Source organism: Rhinatrema bivittatum, chromosome 4 (assembly GCF_901001135.1).
Source record: "Rhinatrema bivittatum chromosome 4, aRhiBiv1.1, whole genome shotgun sequence".
In the NCBI taxonomy this organism is placed as follows: domain Eukaryota; kingdom Metazoa; phylum Chordata; class Amphibia; order Gymnophiona; family Rhinatrematidae; genus Rhinatrema; species Rhinatrema bivittatum.
The window spans coordinates 123,434,333-123,453,676 of record NC_042618.1 but is presented as its reverse complement, the minus strand read 5'-3'; the positions used below and the strand labels follow the sequence as shown (position 1 = coordinate 123,453,676).

At 38.1% G+C, this 19,344-nt stretch overlaps 1 protein-coding gene across 4 annotated transcripts in view; it reads right to left on the bottom strand.

The window, feature by feature from the left end:
- Positions 1-19,344, bottom strand: part of PACS2 (phosphofurin acidic cluster sorting protein 2) — a 490,004-nt gene that overhangs the window by 63,994 nt on the left and 406,666 nt on the right. For 2 of the 4 annotated variants that reach the window (XM_029598809.1, XM_029598811.1), the window contains exons 10-18: positions 18,372-18,462; positions 13,191-13,268; positions 12,675-12,793; positions 10,676-10,808; positions 6,007-6,111; positions 4,859-4,965; positions 3,412-3,566; positions 1,738-1,848; positions 291-399 (exon numbers count right to left, since the gene is read on the bottom strand). In XM_029598809.1, coding sequence (XP_029454669.1) covers positions 291-399; positions 1,738-1,848; positions 3,412-3,566; positions 4,859-4,965; positions 6,007-6,111; positions 10,676-10,808; positions 12,675-12,793; positions 13,191-13,268; positions 18,372-18,462 — 1,008 coding nt within the window. The remainder of the gene's footprint in view (positions 1-290; positions 400-1,737; positions 1,849-3,411; positions 3,567-4,858; positions 4,966-6,006; positions 6,112-10,675; positions 10,809-12,674; positions 12,794-13,190; positions 13,269-18,371; positions 18,463-19,344) is intronic. The other 2 variants (XM_029598810.1, XM_029598812.1) reach the window with 1 other exon arrangement.

Sequence of the window (19,344 nt, the reverse complement as noted above, 5' to 3'; positions counted from 1 at the left end):
GAGAACCAGCATATCTAGATCCTTAATCAGTTCCTTCAGTTTCGAACATAGTTTTTATTAGAAATTGAGACTTCTGGTACAAAAGCAAAAGGCACATCTTCATTGGGTTTCTCTATACAATGTCTTAACAGTAGAAATAAAATTACATCTTAAAATGTGCACTTATACTAAATTATAAAATGTACCACTAGTTTCTAAAACGATATTTAAAAATTAAAATTGTGCACCACAACTCAAATTACGTTTCCTAATGTTACATTCCTAAAGCAGTTCTCACTGATGCATCCTACCTTTTTTGCTTGTAGGTTAGCATAGCTTCTGCAATTGGTAACTGATGGGCACAGTTTGCCCCAGCTATGTACTGCGTTATTCTGGATGCAACATCTGGCGTCTCCTGTACTGTATTAAAAACAAGCAAATGCAAATTAAGGTAGGGTGAATTCTCTGAAAATGTGTAAAAATGATGTATATAAAGAAAAATACTGCATCACAGTTTCAGGTTATCAAAGAAAATATGTAAGAAAAAAAGGCAAACGTACATGTGAACACAGTCATAACTCATGAATTACACATGCACACAATTCTGCATAATTTTTGCAAATTTTGCATGATTTACTTCAGTCTCTGAATTGTCTCTAAAATTGTCTTCTAATAATTCTTGTAGTGTTACAACTGTCAAATTCTTTATTTAGCAATTCCATGGTCTACCCCAAACTGGAGTGATATACTTCATGATCACGGCACACAGTGAAACAGTAAAATAAAGTTTAAGCAGATACTAGGGCACCTAAGCCAGAAAATGCCATAAAAGGGAAAAGAATATTCTCAGGATTTTAAATTATACAAATTTCAAAGAAAAAGTAGTAACCTCTTCCTTAATGTACATTTATGTCAACTATCTAAAATTAAAAGCTTTTACGTTCTTGGCATTTTCATTCTAATATATATTTTCAATGCAGAGGGAAGACAGAATTTAAAGGTTTTTTTGAACGCTCCTTCCCCTTGGTTATTCTTTTCTTATAAGCATTAGGACACCATGATGATAACTTTCCCAAGAACATAATAATCTTGCATAATCTTTTGGATTAAATGCACCTTTTAAATAACATTTTATTATTTGTCATCATTAGTTACTTGTGGTGATCATCAACCTTGTTTACAGATGTTTATAATTATAGCAGATTCCTGGCCTAAGTGTGTCCTACTCCTAAATGCCTGGAATGAAATAAAAGTTCTCAACTGCCGTGTCCATTAACCATTCTTACATAATTACAACTACTGACCAAGCAAGAACCACCAAGGATCACCCCATTATGCAGCTTAAAGTAATGTTATAAAAAAGGAGTAGGATATTTCCCTTGGCAATTTAAAGACAAAAATCAGCAAGAATCCCCCATTTTCATTCTAATATATATTTTCAATGCAGAAGGAAGACAGAATTTAAAATTTTTTTTGAAAGCTCCTTCCCCTTGATTACTCCTATTCTAATAAGCATTAGGACTCCATGGTGATAACTTTCCCAAGAACCTCATGCAGGTATTGTACCAACACATGCCATTCTTGAATATACTTGAGCAGCTATAGAAAGGACTTCAAGTATAGATTATTTATTTTAAAAAGTATAAAAATACAAGTAAGTTATTAGAACATAAAAAATTAAGACTACAAAACAATAGGGTCATTAAACAGAAGTCTATTATCTTGAGGAATCTGTCTAGTACTATTGGACTGACTTACTGGTGTTCTGTGCTTCAAGTTTGCCAAAGAGATCTTTCCAGGCAGAATCTTGAAAGAAATTATTGTATCTGTAGTCAACAGCACCCAGATATTTTGCAACGGGATGAGAACCTATGACCAGATCAACAAGTGAATGAGAAAATACTCATGAAAAATGTGCCAAAGGTAGTATGTTGTATGCAACTACTGAAACAGATTATCTATTCAAATAATTATTTCTTTACTGGTAGATAGATCTCTATCTCATCTCCTTCAGGTACTTGTGATCTGGATTGGCCATCGTTGGAAAAAGGATACCAGAGCTTGATGGATCTTTGGTTTTATCCAGTATGGCAAGTTTTATGTTCTTAATTGATAGGGCCGTTTACAATAAGCAAATACCTTTACAGTTACTTTTCCAACATTGAAATAGAAATGTCAAGTATCCCTTAATGTGTTTGTGCTTAAATCATTTTCATTTAAGGTTTATTTTCAAAAACATAAAAAGAAATTATCAGCGTAAGACACAATGTACATTTTCAGTTTTCAGAAAATCTTTCTAAATTCTCAGAGGGCACTACCTCCAGGATTCCCTGTTGCTTCTAGGCTCGCTGAAGTGAAACAAATATATAACAGATTTACATATATATTAAGATGCATTTACTAGATTCATTTTAGCAAGCTTTGAGTTTATAGTAAACAAATTTCCAGCATGCATATACTGGTCAAACTGTCATATATATTTGGAAGCAGGAAGTTCTGGGGATAACATGACATTACAGAACTCAGGAATCACCTGCTGAGGTCTAATTTGGCATTTTACAACCCTGCTATAAACAGTCAAAACAAATCTTAAGGCAGAGGGATTAAACCCACCATACATTTTCACAGAAATACTATTTGGAAGGCAGTCCGTTTAAACATATAGGGGCGGATTTTAAGAGCCCTGCTTGCGTAAATCCGCCCAAAACCGGGCGGATTTAGGCGAGCAGGGCCCTGCGCGCCGGGAAGCCTATTTTACATAGGCCTACCGGCGCGCGCAGAGCCCCGGGACTCGCGTAAGTCCCGGGGTTCTCCGAGGGGGGCGTGTCGGGGGGCGGGCCCGGTCGTCGCGGCGTTTCGGGGGCGTGTCGGCAGCGTTTTGGGGGCGGGTACGGGGGCGTGGCTACGGCCTGGGGCAGTCCGGGGGCATGGCCGCGCCCTCCGTACCCGCCCCAGGTCGCGGCCCGGCGCGCAGGAGGCCCGCTGACGTGCGGGGATTTACGCCTCCCTCTGGGAGGCGTAAATCCCCCAACAAAGGTAAGGGGGGGGGTTTAGACAGGGCCGGGCGGGTGGGTTAGGTAGGGGAAGGGAGGGGAAGGTGAGGGGAGGGCAAAGGAAAGTTCCCTCCGAGGCCGCTCCGATTTCGGAGCGGCCTTGGAGGGAACGGGGGTAGGCTGCGCGGCTCGGCGCGCGCCGGCTATACAAAATCCATAGCCTTGCGCGCGCCGATCCAGGTTTTTAGCAGATATGCGCGGCTCCGCGCGTATCTACTAAAATCCAGCGTACTTTTGTTTGCGCCTGGAGCGCAAACAAAAGTAGGCTATTCGCGCTCCTTTTAAAATCCGCCCCATAAGGATTACCATAAAAGTCTAGGTTTTAAGAATCTGTCAGTTTATCTCAAGGGAATATAAAAACATTCTTATACCAATTTACCTAAAGGAATGATCAAAAACCTCATATATCCAAGCCAGTCTGGAGTTTTGTATGACAGTTGCTCCACAAAGAGTCTCAAAACAGCACTGAGATAATTCTGGGCTCCTGCCACTGCAATTTTAACTGGATTTGGGGGTTGAGAATTGCAATTACAACTGAAAAGAACAAAAAAAAAAACCACACAGTGAGCAGTGAATTACTAATTTCAACACTGATGCCATAAAAAATAAAATTATTTGTAATCCCTGAAAGCCGAACCTATGCCGATGGTATTTCATAACTCTCCTCTACTGAATGTCACACTGCCTAGCATCTTTCAGTAAAGAAGCAGCCTAGTGGTTAGAACAATAGGCTGTGCAGCAGTGAATTCAGGGTTCAAATGGATGGGACATTTGGTCCTTTTCTTCTGTCATTTCTCTATTTCTATACTATTCACTAACATGCCAAGTAAAATTAAACGATATGTCCTGGCAAAGCTATGTTAAGGATTTGGATGCTTCTCACACTGTAAGAAATTAGAAAGCATTTCAGGTGCTCCTCTCAGAAGCACATAATGCATTAGCTAGAATGCCCAGAACACAAGCTGCAGATTTATCATTTACCTTTAGGCAACTAGACAGCTACAAGAACTTAAGGACTAAGAAACGTAAGTATTAAAGACTAAATGTGCAAATATTCTCTTCTTAGAAGAGCTATTTGTTTAGATAAGCAGGCTACAAGAATTTTTAAATAAGTAAGGGAGATTAATAAAAGCACACCAATTCATTCACCATGAGGTACAGCAGTGCAGATAAACTGAAGCATGGAAATGAGGTACAACCTCCCCACGAGATTATGACATTTCATTTAAAAACAAACATTTTTAGGAGATTAGCTTTCTCCCAAGCACTTCTGGAAGCAGCAGTCTATGGCGAACAGCCGAGGTTGTGCATCCAAACGAAACACTGCTTTAGGATGCCAAGTGCAAAGGAAGCCAGAGCAGCCTGTCTTCCTGTAATCCATCTGAATTAGCACTCTTTGTTGTCAATAATTTCTGCACAGCAAAGATCATCTTTGGAAGAGCTCCTTTAAAATAACCTCCACATTTGTAGTCTTTAACAGGGCATTGCACCTGCATTGCTTCTTCCAAGTTTACGATGAACTGGAAAGACTGACAGCTCCATTTCCTGAACACACTGAATATTTTGTTACGGTGAATTTCTTCATGCAGCAACACAGCATGCACTACACAAAACTGTATACAGAAAAATGGCAGGATAAGCACAAGTTTGAAAATTAAGTGCCATAACACCAATCATCAAGGCTTCAACTATGTGTTACTGTTTCCGTCACTTAGCAAGTTTCAAACTTCTCATTTCAAAAAAAAGAAAGAAATAAAGAACAAGGATTCAAAATACTTTGATTTGTGTAGAAAGTTTATTTGAAGAGGAGTTACATTGGCACTTACTATCTCTGTATCCGTGAGACAATGGTGTTGAAAGCAGCCTGAATGTCAGCAGGCGAACAAGTGCCAACTAAAGGGAGATTGTGTTTTTGCAAAATATCAGAGAGAAACTGGGAAAAGATAATAAAAAAGATGGTTATCTAGCATATTCACTAATTTTTCTCTTCTCCCATTAACTTTTTCCCACCCCACTCTGATAGCAGTATATTAAAATACAGAAGTTACAAACAATTTCAGACTATTATTAAATCTGCAAATACTACTACAATATAAATATATTCATACAAGGCTGAGTACATCATTCCTGAAAGACTTCTACATTTTGCTAAGGTCATGCTATGTACAGTATACAAATGACTGTAAATAGTACATTAATAAAACATTAAAACTCTCAGCAAATCAGTATTTATTTTTGACCTAGCAATTTCCTCCTGCTCCTTTGTGATTCTAAGCTCAGTCAGAACCATGGCTGAGATCTGATACCATAAAGTTTTATTCATAACTACTCAGATTTTTCCCATATTTTATATGCTCCTTCCTCACAACATACCTAGTCTAGACATAGAATCAGGCCATGTATCCGGGGGCTCCTTTTCAGAATCCTGCAGTCAAAGGCCCAGAATAAGGACACCAGATATCACCCTGGAGAAATGATCATGACTTCCCTCTCCCCAGGGCCTGTGAATACTGCCTCTACAGCATCTTCAGCTGACCTGGGGATTGAACCAGGGACCATCACTGATTTGCCCTGAGCCATCAGGCTGGCCTGGAAATCAGTATCTATTTGCCATTTCACAAGTCATTAAAAAGAATATACAGAGTTAAATTTAAAGATCTAAAGGAGAGAGGTTCCCGTTACCATGCTGCTTAAAAAAAAAAAATAATAATAATTCTCACTCTAGAACCAGACACAGAAGGACTGAAAGATTTTGTTGGCACCCAGCTTCTGCAGGCTAGAGATCTACTTCAGGATAGCAGTAGGTGCTCTAAGTCTCATGGGGTACACTGCTAAGGAGGAGCAGCTCAGAGAAAGGGGTTGATGTTCTGCTACAAATCACCGAACCTGCATATCTACCATATAGTCAGTTTTAAGTGGCACCAACCAGGGAGAAACCCTGGATGCTATTTTCTAGGGCATTATTTCGACATACCTGTCCCTGCCAGTCCGAAGTGTTGATAAGAATAATGTTTTCAGGTAGATGGTCATCAGAAATCAGGATGTGGTTCAATTGGTCATACACAGTTTTCCTGGGGATCTAAAAATCCCAGTACAAAAAGAAAATGCTTTAACATACAATTTAACCTTCCTAAAATCTGGGAAAGAAATATTTAAAAAAATGCAACAGTGCCATTTACAAGCTCACTGGCTCAAAGATGATAACCTGTCAGTCAGGCTTCCCAGTTAAGAAACATGGTCTATAATGAACTAAAGGTTATCTCCCCTCCATCGCTATGAAAAGCAGCCACCATTTTTTGTAACAGCTTAGGAAATAACTGACTTCGGTTAATAAAGTGAGTTTGTTTGCGACAGTTGATTTCTGTAACTAATACCGTACAAGTTTCTTTGGAGATCAGTTTCTCACGACGGAGATTAATTGAAAAGGGGCAGGCTAGGATTTAGGCATAGGCAACTGCCTCTGGTGCCAAAAGCTGATAAGCGCTGGAGTGTTGCTACTGATCCCATGTTTCTATCCAGGCTTACCTTCGAGGTGCGGTGGTGCATGACTCCATCAGTGGCAGCAATACAATTCTAAAAAGAAAATTCAGCATGAGGCCTCCAACTGTTGGTCATGCTCTCAAGGCTCTGTGGCATGTAGCCCCCTCCTCTCACATGGGTTTCCATAGTTGTAGGAAGCCCGTGTGGGAGGAGGGGGCAAGTGCCACAGAGCCTTGAGAGCACAACTGGCAGTTGGAAGCTAATTGATTTGCTGCTATTGCTGGAGATGAGGGCCACCATTTGGTGGTGGAGGGGGAGGCGGGGAAAGACCAGAGAGATGAAGAAATATCTAAGGGAAGTCAGAGGCCCCTTGCACCTTATTCTTCAGAACCTCCCATACTGACGACTACTTAAGAGGTGGGGGTGGGAGTGGGTGCTCAATAAATAAATCTGGCCCTGACTGAATAAAATGAGAAGCTTGGGAATGAGCGCCAAGGTGATGGCATGGATTACAAATTGGTTGACTGATAGGAGACAGCATGTAACGTTAAATGAAGCCTACTCTGAAGAGAGATCGGTGTTAAGTGGAGTGTCACAGGGATCTGTATTGGGATCGATTCTGTTCAATATCAATGTCAATGTCAGGAAATATTTCTTCACAGAAAGGGTGGTGGATGCCTGGAATGCCCTTCCGGAGGAGGTGGTGAAGACAAAAACAGTCAAAGAATTCAAAGTGGCATGGGATAAACACTGTGGATCTCTAAAGGCTAGAGAAAAGAAATGAGAAAAGCGTGCGGGGTGGGAGGGGGTAACTTGCTGGTGCGTCAGTTACTACTCTTAGCAGAAGGCATGGAAATTACTACCCTTAACCAATAAAAGCTTTTAATGCAACTGCAACATTAATCCCCGCTTAGATGGCTAGAGGACAGAAATGATGAATAGCGTGCCGGGGGGGAGGGGGTGGGGGTAACCTGCTGGCGCAGTAGTTAGGGGGAGGAAAGATAAATAGGATTCAGACAACAACCTGACTTCTATGGTTTGGGATACTGATACACAGACATAAGGGAATACGCACAGGACTGCTTCTTTGTCTCCGATGATGGTCGGTCAAGAAAAATCACAAATAAATAAATAAATAAAATAAAATAAATAAGTCCTAAAGTAAATGAAGAAAGTGTGCATGGGGGTAACTTGCTGGTCTGGCAGTTACTACCCTTAGAAAACTTGGAGATGACTAACCTTAACCAATAAGCCTTGATGCTTTAAATTCAACTGAAACACTGCTCCCCACTTCAATGACAAGGGGAAAAGGGGAATAGGATTCAGACAATAACCAAGAGGGCCTAGACTTCTACGGTCTGGGGTATTGATATGCAGACATAAGGGGAAAAGCAAAGGACTGCTTCTATGGTCAAGTCCATAAGCAATGCACATCAAGCAGTATCATCTGAATTTTCAAGAAAGGTCATTGTCAAGTAAAAAAATGTTACTAGCTGAAATTTTTATGGGTATCAAAGTTTGGGGAAGACTGCACAGAGCGACAGTTACTGCCCTTAAGAAAAATATGGACATAAACTGCACAGAGTGGCAGTTACTAGCTTAAGCTTGCTGGGCAGACTGGATGGTCTATTTGGTCCCTTTCTGCCGTCATTTCTATGTTTCTATGTAGAACATAAGATTTGGAGGCAGGGGCTATGATTTTGTTCAGAGATAATACTTATGAAAATGCATGGATTTTGAAAAAAAGATTAGGTTGCTTCTCAGGAATTTAAATTTGAAGTAAAACATTTTTCTTTCATACAAGGTGAGCACTACAGACGAATGAACTTTTGAAACCGCATTAGGTGCATAAATGCCATTGTCCATTAAGGAAAACGTAACTATAGTTCAGCTATAAAAATAATTGCTATTTTTTGGGAATGTTGAAATTAGATGGATTTTTATTCTGTTTGTGAAAAGACACTCAGCTAGGTCCACAGAATTCCTCTAACAATGCAAATTTATCATCAGTTATTTATTTCACACTTTTCCAGCCAAAGAGATCAAGGTATGTTACAATATTAGGGATCAATATACTTATGGCTACTTAACTACAGAATGAACTTCAATTGGAAGTTACTACGGTTACATGACTAGTCTATAAAGAATGAGGAATAATCGAGGCGGGGGGCACCTAAATGGGACATGCAAAACAGATAATTGACAAAAATAAATGATATAATGGTGGTATAGTAATAGAGCAGCTGCAATAAATCCACATATGGTCCAAAATAATCTTGGAGCTGGAGGAAGTTCTTAATAGCATGGTTGTAAGTCCTGGGTTAGTTGAGAGGGAATATACAAAGATTGGCAGCATACAAATGTCCTAAATAAACCAGCAATTCTTTTCAGTTTATGCTCCAACAGCAGTTCCCGTACATGGGTTAAAGTAATGTATAGTGATTTTAGAGGTGTGTGTTTCATATAATACCAAATGCAGCTTTAAAAAGCCAGGTTTTCACCAGTTTCCTAAAGAATATGGGATTAGGAATATGAGGTGGAGAGGTAGTGAGTTCCATATTGTCGGGTCTGAGTCAGCCAATTTCTTTTTTCCTAGTTCTTGTAAGTTTCATAGTTTTGGGTGATGGTACCATTAATCATAGTTGAGTTCATGATTGCAGCACATGGATAAGGATTTAGGGTATCAAAGACCTCTCAAGGTAGGGTGGGGCCATTTATACTTCAAATGCCTAAGTACTCTCTCTGGCCTTTCCATCATTTAAAACCATTCATGTGATGCAGGCACAAATGCGAGATTGAGAAAACCTGTAACTTTTCCTCACAGGGTTTCTATAAAGAATGCTTTTATTTATGCCCCCATATACAGAAACACCTTTGTGATACAGCCTTTGGTGCTACTTTTTTTACCTTCAGTTATCCAGTTTTTATATAGTGAATAAAAGCCTGAGGACTCTTGTTTTTAAATGATGGAAAGGCCAGAGAGAGTACTTAGGCATTTGTGAAGTATAAATGGCCCCACCCTACTTTGAGGGGTCTTTGATACCCTAAATCCTAATCCATGTGCTAAATTTACAAGACTATTAAAGAAATTTCTCAATAATGTAGCTTGAATTGCGAGACGCCATGGGAGTGTGGACCCTCTGATGCAGAGCTATTATTTCCTTGAAACATAACATTATGTCGGGTTGGCACATTCTTTATTAAGGGAAGTGCATTTTTATTTGCAATTTGAAAAATTTTTTAAAATTCTTTGGGACTGTGCAATATGTTTTAAGACTGATGATTATACATGACCGAGCTTGTAGGGTAGAAGTAAAAAAATATATATACTTCACCATTTAGGGTGTTATGGTGGTCTTTTGCTAAATTGTTCCTTGGTGTTTCAATTATAAGCAATTATTAGTTGATTGTGAGAGCTACCTTTTTTGCGTTTCTCTACCTAGAACAGGAACCAGAACAGGACTACTTTTTATTTTTAAATAATCCCAAGTGATAGTACCATGTTAAAATCTCTGTCAGATACTAATGGGGACTCCATACTCTCCACCTCAAAGAGTCTTCTGGATCTCCTCTATAATTTGAGATAAATGAGTGAAACGGAGAAGACAAAGTGATCAACCATAGTGAAGATATTCACAAGAGTACAGAATAGCTTTGCAGAGAGGGAAGACATAAGAACAATTCATTATGAATGTGGCTCAGGCAGTATGATGGGGGTTTACAACCAGTAAATTACCAGTTATGATAAAGACAGATTGATATGATCAAGTCAGGAACATATATGGCACATTAGAGCAGGGCTTCCTAAACCTGGTGACAAAGTATATACTAATTTAACTCATGCATACTCTTTGAGGATATCATGGATATATGACTGGCTGTGGGGTCAACCAGGACAGGTTTGGGAAGTCCTGAACTAGAGAAATCTCCAGGGAATGGAGTTCCAAGGAGATGCTAAGAACAGAATTGCTGGCACTTGAGAGAGGAAGAGATCAGGGAGGGAAAATATGCACCTCAGAAAAACCTCAATGAAAACGGATTCCCTTAGCAAGTATACACCTTAACCCTCCAGCAGTGAGACGCACAAGGGATAGACAATGATCTTGTTTATTTACAGATTGCATATGAAGTATGCTCAAGGAAAGAGGCACACCCCACCTCACCTGCAAGTGATTCCTTGTATCTGGAGAGCGCTCGTTATCAAGGCTATTTGCTCTTTCATTCTGTGGCCTCACTGGTTGCCTCTCCTTCAGTGATGTGCTCCTACCTCGACGACCTGCTTGTTTTCCTTCTGTCCTGTCAAACCCAAACACCCATTCTATTTACATGAAGTGCAGACAGAAAAATTGCTCAAACCAAGAGTTTTTCCTCAAAATTGCTTCTCCTAGTGCCAGACCTCCAGTAGCCTGCTGCTTGCACTCAGAAATTTTTTTATAGCAACTAAGATCTCTGTCCAAAATAAGATGGTGTTTCTGGGTAATTCGAACATTATATAAATCTATAATTAACCCCCCCCCCCAAAAAAAAAGAGAATACTACACTGAGTAGCCACATGAGTTCACTACAATGTTCTGTAATATAGTTACTATTGTACAAAATGATTTAGCAAATACTAAACAATGTCTTCTAAAAGAATAGCATCAATTTAATATGATCAGTTACAGAATTGAAAGCAACAAATAGCATTAAACTGGCTATTAATAGGGTCATTCCTGCCTCTCTCTCTCTCATATCAGCAAGGCAGGACAGAAGCTATTTAAAAATGACTATCTGACAACTGGAATATCTGACAACTGGAATATCTGACAACTGGAATATCTTGTCTTGACAGTCCATGTTGAGGAATTTCCCCAGCTTCTAGAAATTCAGGAGCACACTAATATAGAAAGCTTTAAAAATAACTGCCCAACATATACTGTGTAATGGATTCAGAAGTCTAACATCAGGTAATATTCACCCAGTATCTGTTAGAAATTAAGATACTCTTACTGAACTTTTTAAGCACATGACCACCTCAGAGCTTCAGCAGGAGGTATGCTTGGAACAGTATTGCATTGCACAGAGAACACAAACTATTCAGTTAAGACGATACGGTATTTATGGAACATTGTAGCCTCTATGTGAACATCATGTGTTGGCAGTGCTTCAAACAGGACTATTGCCAAGAATCTGAAAACTACAAGCAAGTAGCTTCATGAATTTTAACAACTTATAAGTGAAAATATAATTGTTACAGTTAGGTATCGTTTGTACCCACAATGTGTATATTTTGAATACTGAACAATGTAGAGTAATTTTATTTTGTTAATTAGACTGTTAAAATTGAAAGGTTTATTTCCAGGATATTTGGCATGGAAGGTAATCAGTTTGAAACTATCCCAAGTAAACTGTGTCCAAGTAAACTGTGTCCAGATGGTCCTTTCTGGTTGATACCTTCTGCTAGAATAGAAACCAAATTAATTGATTTTGGATGCTTACTTGATAGGAGGTAAAGGTTTGTGGAGGGTTGTTAAGATGATGGATACATGTAAAGGGCATTGAGTGAGGTATATTACCCAGTGTATGCAAGGCGAGTATTTTATAGGGAGTCTTAACTTTATAAGGTAATGTCTGGAGTATGCACCCTGCAATTTTTAATGAATAGTATAATTTCTTGGAAATTTTGAGAGATGACAGTAAACGCCGAGGGGGAAGGATGATTGCTTGGGAGATTTTATTGTTGCATTACTTTGCTATCAAGCTGTGTTATGAAACTATTTCCCAGTCATAGTTGTAAATTGGGGGTATTGATTATGGATGAGGAGTTGATACTGGGTAGGTTTTATTGAAATGTATTTTTGCTATGGAGTTTTGTATTTTATTATATTGCTGTGTACTGACCAGATTTGTCTCGTTAACATGTATTAATGTTATAACATCTAATATTGTTATGAAGTTGTCATGGTTGTACTTGTATTTATATTTTTTTGTATAATCCACTTTGGATTGGCTTGAAAAAGCCCTGAAAGGTGGAATAGAAATGTAAAATTCAAAAAACTAGATGAAAAGTATCAATGAAGAACAAATTTCACAAATTGTTTTCCAGCCCTGTTTTGTTGAACTTGAATTTCCTACAGAAGCACTGGGGTTTCAAACATGCTCAATCAACAGTTATTGTGTTACCTGGTGGAAGGAATAATAAGAGACTCTGTCTTGGTTATTTTACCACTGGGCGGGAGTCTCTCAATGAATACATCTAGGTTAGAAAGCTCTGCATCCTGTGCTTCTTGTTGGCTTATTTCCTGGGTTTACAAAACAAGTGAAAACCCATTAGTGCCCTCTGCAATCTCTCGAGGAAAGCTGGCAACTTCTTTAACATAAATAAAGATGTGGCCTTTCAAAAGAGCATCAAACAAGGAAATACATCATCAGTGGGGCACGTCATCGTGTGGGGCAAATACAAACACCATGAACTCATACTGCAAACTCTGTTCCCTGAGCTGATGAATCTTTCTATAGTCATCTCTCCAATGTTGAAAACAATGCAGAGTTCTGATGATATACATACTCTAGTACACTTGTCAAAATGGAAAATTAAAGGCAAAACACCCTAATAAGCTAAAAATGAGAAATTTTCATGAAGACAACTGTAGACTTCAATCTGAAAAATTAAGCAAACCAAAAAAAAGGGAAACTTACAAATGATATTGTATCCGATACACTGTCAGACTGATGCTTGCTCCCTAAGCTTCTCGTCTTTTCAGGTGCTTCCATCTGCTTGGTAAAGAATACAGAAGAAAAAAAATGTATTCTAGTGATATTCATATTAGTATTGCCCTGTAATTACAGTGCTCCTTGTAAAAGTCTTAACAATATATGGAAAAATGTACATGAATGTGACCAAAAAAAATACAAGTCAAAAACCATTAAAGTAAAAGTTTGTTTCACTGATCTATAGAACATTCTACAATTTCATTGTAAAACACAATTATAGAAATATTCCAAAAGTGTAAAAAAAAAAATATATATCAAGATTGCTTAAAGGTTTCATACTCCTTGACTCAATTCTTGGTATAAGCCCCTTTTGCAGCATTAGCAGCTATGAGTTGGTTTTGGATAAGTGTCTAATAAAAACCAAATCAAAAAAAATCTTAACTAAAAAGTTAATGCAATTCAAACCCATAATTTTATTTTGTTTTTAAAGAGGAAGAGACCTCAGAGGAGTATTTATGCCCACAGGTTTCAAACTAACCAGATAAAGGCACATACCCAGTTGTAATCATAGTCCAAAATCTCCATCGGACCAAACTTTATTCTGAAAATTGTTTCTCCATTTCAATTATTTTTTTTCTAGTTTTGTTAAAAAAAAAGAAAAAAGAAAAAAAAAGTCTTCGCTTTCAAAAGAGGCCTTTTCTTCTAGCCACTTTGCTGCCTGCTTTGCAGAAAACTCCAACAAAACAAATGATGGTCAATGTTTTGCATAAACTGCCTCAATAAGTCTAGCATTATAAAGTTCTTCCATACAAAATCATTTTGAGCAGACAACTGCTTACAATGAACTTGTACAGGGGAAAAAAAAAAAAAAGTGTGTCTTCCAACTTTGCACAATAAGATGGTGTAGTTTTTGTCCATTCTTCTTGGCAGACTAGCTCAAATTCTCAAGTTGGCTGGGGATCATCTATGGACAGTAGTCAAAGTCTTGCCGCAGATTTTCAACTGGATTCAGGTCTAGCTTTGACTGGGCCACTTAAGGACTTATTTTCTTCTTGCTGAGCTACTCCATTGTTGCTTCTGCTTTGTGCTTAGGATCATTGTCCCACAGAAGGTGAATCATCTCCCCAGTCCCAGGTCTATGGCAGACTAAAACAGAGTTTTCTCCAGGATATGATGTACTTTTGCACCATTTATTTTTTACCATGATCTTCACAAGCTTCTTGCCCTGCTGCTGCAAAGCTTCCCCACAACATAATGCCACTACCATGCTTTATTATAGGGATGATACTAGCAAGGGTGATATGTTGTGTTTTATGCCAAACATATTGCTTAGCACTGAGACCGAAATTTCCACTTTGGTTTTATCAGACCACAAAACTCTCCCACATGTGTAGAGCATCCCTCTAAGTGTTTCTTTGCAAATACTATGCAGCACAGTGCCCCAGGGATATTCAATCATTAATATTTTTATCATCGCCTTCCCCCAGTCTGCATCTTCGAATAACGTTGTCCCAGAGTTCTTTTGGGAGAGACTTGTTTGGCATGTTTTGATCCTTGCCTCATATTCAATTCATAAAACAGAAGCAGCTTGATTCTTCCAAGAGTATTCAAATCAGTTCAGGTACTGTGACCAGATGCAAGTGATATCTAACTTTTTATGGGTCTTGTTGAGGCAGTTTTTTGAACTGTAGCTTTGAGACAGGATGTGAAGGATTATGCGATCAAAACTTTTATTCTTAATTATTTTTGGAATATTTCTATAATTACTCTTTCATGATCAGAGTATGTTGTGTAGATCTGTGAAACAAACTCCACCATTTGATTTGTATTTTTTAGACAGCAGGATATGGAAAAATGTATAAGAGTGTGAAGACTTTTTACAAAGCATTGTATCAAATAGTTGACCCACTTTTTAGCCCTTGAGCAACATAAGATGTACATTTCATTATATTAGACATGTAAGGAAGAAACAGTAAACAAAATAAAAAATTAGGTTTAGTAAGAAGGACCAGTAGCCAGGATGAAAATTTCTGTTGCAACTATTCCTGCTGTCTTCAAACATGCTGTGATCATACCACTCCTGAAAAATCCTTCACTGGACCCTTCCCATCCTATCAACCCATCTCTCTTTCACATCCATAATACTTACATGTGCCCATTCACCTCTATCTTGATTTCCTTTCATCTCAAGCTATTCTCGATCCACTCCAATCTGACTTTCACCCTCTACATTCCATACAAACATCCCCAGCAATCTGTTCCTGGGCAAAACCAAGGGTCTTTACTCAATCCTCATCCTCCTTGACCTATCCACTGCTTTCAATACTGTTAATCACTATCTACTCCTTGTTCCTGTCCTCACTTATATTTTGGGACTCTGTGCTGTTTCTCTTCTTACATCTCCTATTGAACCTTTAGTGTATTCTCCGATGGATCCTCCTCTACTGCAATACTCCTATTAATGTAGATGTTGTTTCTTCCTTTCTGAATACACTACCAAAACTCTTATCTATACTCTCATCAGGGCTTCCATTAGTTAAACTAGGCAGTCACTTAGAGCGCCAAGATTTTAGGGGCAGCAAAATCCCACTAGAACAAGGCCAGAGGGGAAAGCCAATACTGCCAAAGAAGGGAACACTGTGCAGGGGTTGCCATCAATAGATAAGTTGGAGGTGAGGGATGCATGACCAAAGATTTGCCTAGGGAGTCAAATACTCTTGCACTATCCCTGACTCTCAACCCCTCTCCCACAGACTACAGAAACCTGATCTTCAATACAATCTATTCAAAATTCAGCTGTGCAATTTATCTACTGCCAACGTCACTACATCCATAAACCCCTCTTTTTAAGTCACTAAATTGGCTTTCTATCCATTCTAGCATACAATTCAAGTTGAATTTTGAATAGATTGTAGTAAAGAGCAGGTTGCAATAGTCTAAGCAGGACAGAGAGTTTGGATAAGGGTTTTGGTAGTGTGTTCAGAAAATAAGGAACAGATTTTGCATCAGGGAAGTACAGCGGATGTTGCCCATCTGGACTTTTGACAGTCCCACACAGAAGGGTGGTAAGCAAACTAGCCAGTATGGGAGTCAGACAAAGCTGTTAATTGAGTGAGAAACTGGTTGAGCAATATAACTTAAGAAAAGTGGTCAATGGAGTACAATCTAATGAAAAGTAAAATAACGAGTGAAGTACTTCATGACTCTTTGCTAGGGCTTGCTCTTTTCACTATGTTTATTATCAATATTGCATTTGCAGATAATACAAAAGTCTGTAATGGGGTAGGACCTACCAGGAGGAATAGAATAAAAAAGGGACTTCAAGAAAAATGAAATGGTAAGGGATTTGGAAGCTGTGTTTCAATGCAAAAATGTTTAAAATCATGCATCTGGGGTGAAACAAAAATCCAGGAGCCACTTATTAATTAGAACAACAAGACCTAGCAACTGTTAAACAATAAAGGAATGTAGCAGTAATCATCTCTGATGGCCTGAAGCTTGCAAGTCAATGCAAGAATGCATCAGGGAAACCTAACAGTATGCTCATCTGCATAGAAGTCATTAGCAGTAGTTAAAAGGAGATAATATTGCTCGTATGGGTTAGTAATAATCTTCCAGAATATCAAAAGCTAAAAATGGAGTAGTGGGTGACTCATAACAGAAACAAAAAGCAGCACCTACAAAGAGTTATCTGAAATTTTACAGTGCTCACAAAACAAAGGCAGAAAGTAAATATAAACAAATAAAATTAAGGGACCTCAAAGTATGGTGTTCAACAAATACTTATACCCCTACCTCATCTTAACCATTGGCCCCCAAAAGAAAAAAGTTTTGAAAAATATTTTCAGGCACGTATTAAAGCTTTCATAAAATGTAAATAGTGTCATGTTTCTCCAGGTCATTAGACTTTATTTCCAGGATGACAATTTAAGGATGTGTATGAAGTAACCAAGACAGTTCATAAAACCACACAATACCTTCCCACGGTAACTTTATATTTTTAAATTTCCTTTTTCACTTTTTGAGCACTAGAGTCTGCCCTTAATGGGTTTGTTGTTCGTTTCACTAGTAAGAGCCTACTTTTGAGTACTACTTTCATATCTAGAGGCCATATAATTACAAAGATATTGAGAGGCTAAAAGTAGCTCAAAGAATAGCAAATTAGACAGCTGCAGGATTATCATTCTTTATCCAGGACAGTTCTGTTAACTGCCTTGTTTGGTACTCAACTGTTCTGGGTAGATGAACCCAGGACCTTCAAAACCTGTTCTTATCACTGATTTCCAAAACTGTCCCAAGCATGCTTTTACCTTCTGTGAATTAGGTTATTCCAGGTGGTTAACCACCATTCCCAGTAAACTATTTCCTCTGAACCTTCCTCATTGCAACTTCATATCATGACCTATTATCTTTGAATTGGGGCTATTTTGGATGGGCTTATTTATTTATTTATTTATTTTTAACAGTGTTATTTTTTGTGGGTGGTCTCTTTAGTCCTTTTAAGTTTTTTTTTTAGATTGTACTGTGCCTGGTGCAGAAAGTTGCTCAGTATTGTTGATTTGTGATTTATTTATTTTTTTTTTTACCTATTTTTGTAATCCACTTCAAGGGAAAGAATTTTTTTTACATGCATGCTGAATAGAAATGAATAAATCAAAATCAAATGTCATCTTCCTGTACTTTAATTGAAGCCTTTCAAATATTTGTATGTTCCTATCAAAATCCCCTGTGCTCCATTTGACAACCTTAAACCTCTCTTTATATGGTTTGTATTGCAGGTCTTGTATCATGATGTTGGTTCTTTTCTGAACCACATCAATCCACTCAAATATCCTTACAAAAGGTACAGTTTACAAAACTGAACACAGTATTCCAAGCGGAGTTTTAATAGTGACTTATGCAAGGCAATGTATTACCCTGCCTTTTTCCAGCTTCCATCTTTACATATGCAACTGGACATACTGTTAGCTTTCCTAGTTGCTTGAATTTCAGCAAATACATGTTATCCACAATGTATAATTGCCTTGCTTAGGAATTATCAGTCAATCACAAGAGCAAAGCTAAAAACCATAAAAAAATAGTACAAGATATGAAATCTGACAAATCAATCTCTGTTTTGAAGCAAGCTTGGAATGAATCAGCTGTTTATATTAAGACTGAACTTACAGGACTTGGAGGTTCCCTTTGACTTCTTACACTGTGTATACTACCGATCTCAGTCTGAGAGCTAGAATGCGAAAGGCCTTCAAAATAAGGTCTGGCAGGAATTAAAACACAATAAAATAGGTATTGTATCACTCAGGAATTTGTACAACATTTATCTCCTAACAGCTTGTAACACAGTATGAACACTGCAAGCACAGAGATTGTACTATGACAAGATAGTTACAACGGTTTACATGCAACAGGTTTTGCCCACAAATAGCATGTCCGTCTCTGTATTTGGCAATTTCATTAATTTTCCTTGACTGTCCGTGCTTGCTTCTAAAGCTTATAATCTAATAAATACAAGATTTTCAAGATATCCATATTTTATTCTATAGATTTAATTTGCAAACATTATAATTATTTGCATAAGAAATAAGCAAAAAAGCTCCCCTAAACTGAACATTGTGAAGCCCATAAAAATTTACCAATGTTACAAAGATGTGGAGATTCAGCATAGCAACAAATGAATATAAAAAAGGTCTAATTAGCCCATAAGTCCAATATTTTGGTTCTAAGTAATAAAATCTTAAGCAGATAGCATCAAAATATTGGAATTAAGGGTTAAATTGTTTCTGTATAAGTTACATAAAAACAGAGGAGTACCTATAATTAATGTACTCATTTTCAAACCAGCTGCATGAGTACCAGTTAGAATACATGAAGGTTTATTAAATCAGGTTCAAAATGACAGCAAGACCCTACCCATTATCATGGCAGCAGTCAAATGTTTACTGACACGAAACCCTAAGATCCAAATGACTTCATGTTTAGACCCAGACTCTTTACTTCATGGTTTAGAGAAACCATGCTGCAAATGAGTTTTTCAAAATTTTGCTTCTAGTAAGATGCTGCAACCAGTTCAAGCCCTTTCCCCATTCCTACTGAAAAATGCCTTGCTGCCTGCTCAGCCATCCACTATTAAAATTGGCCG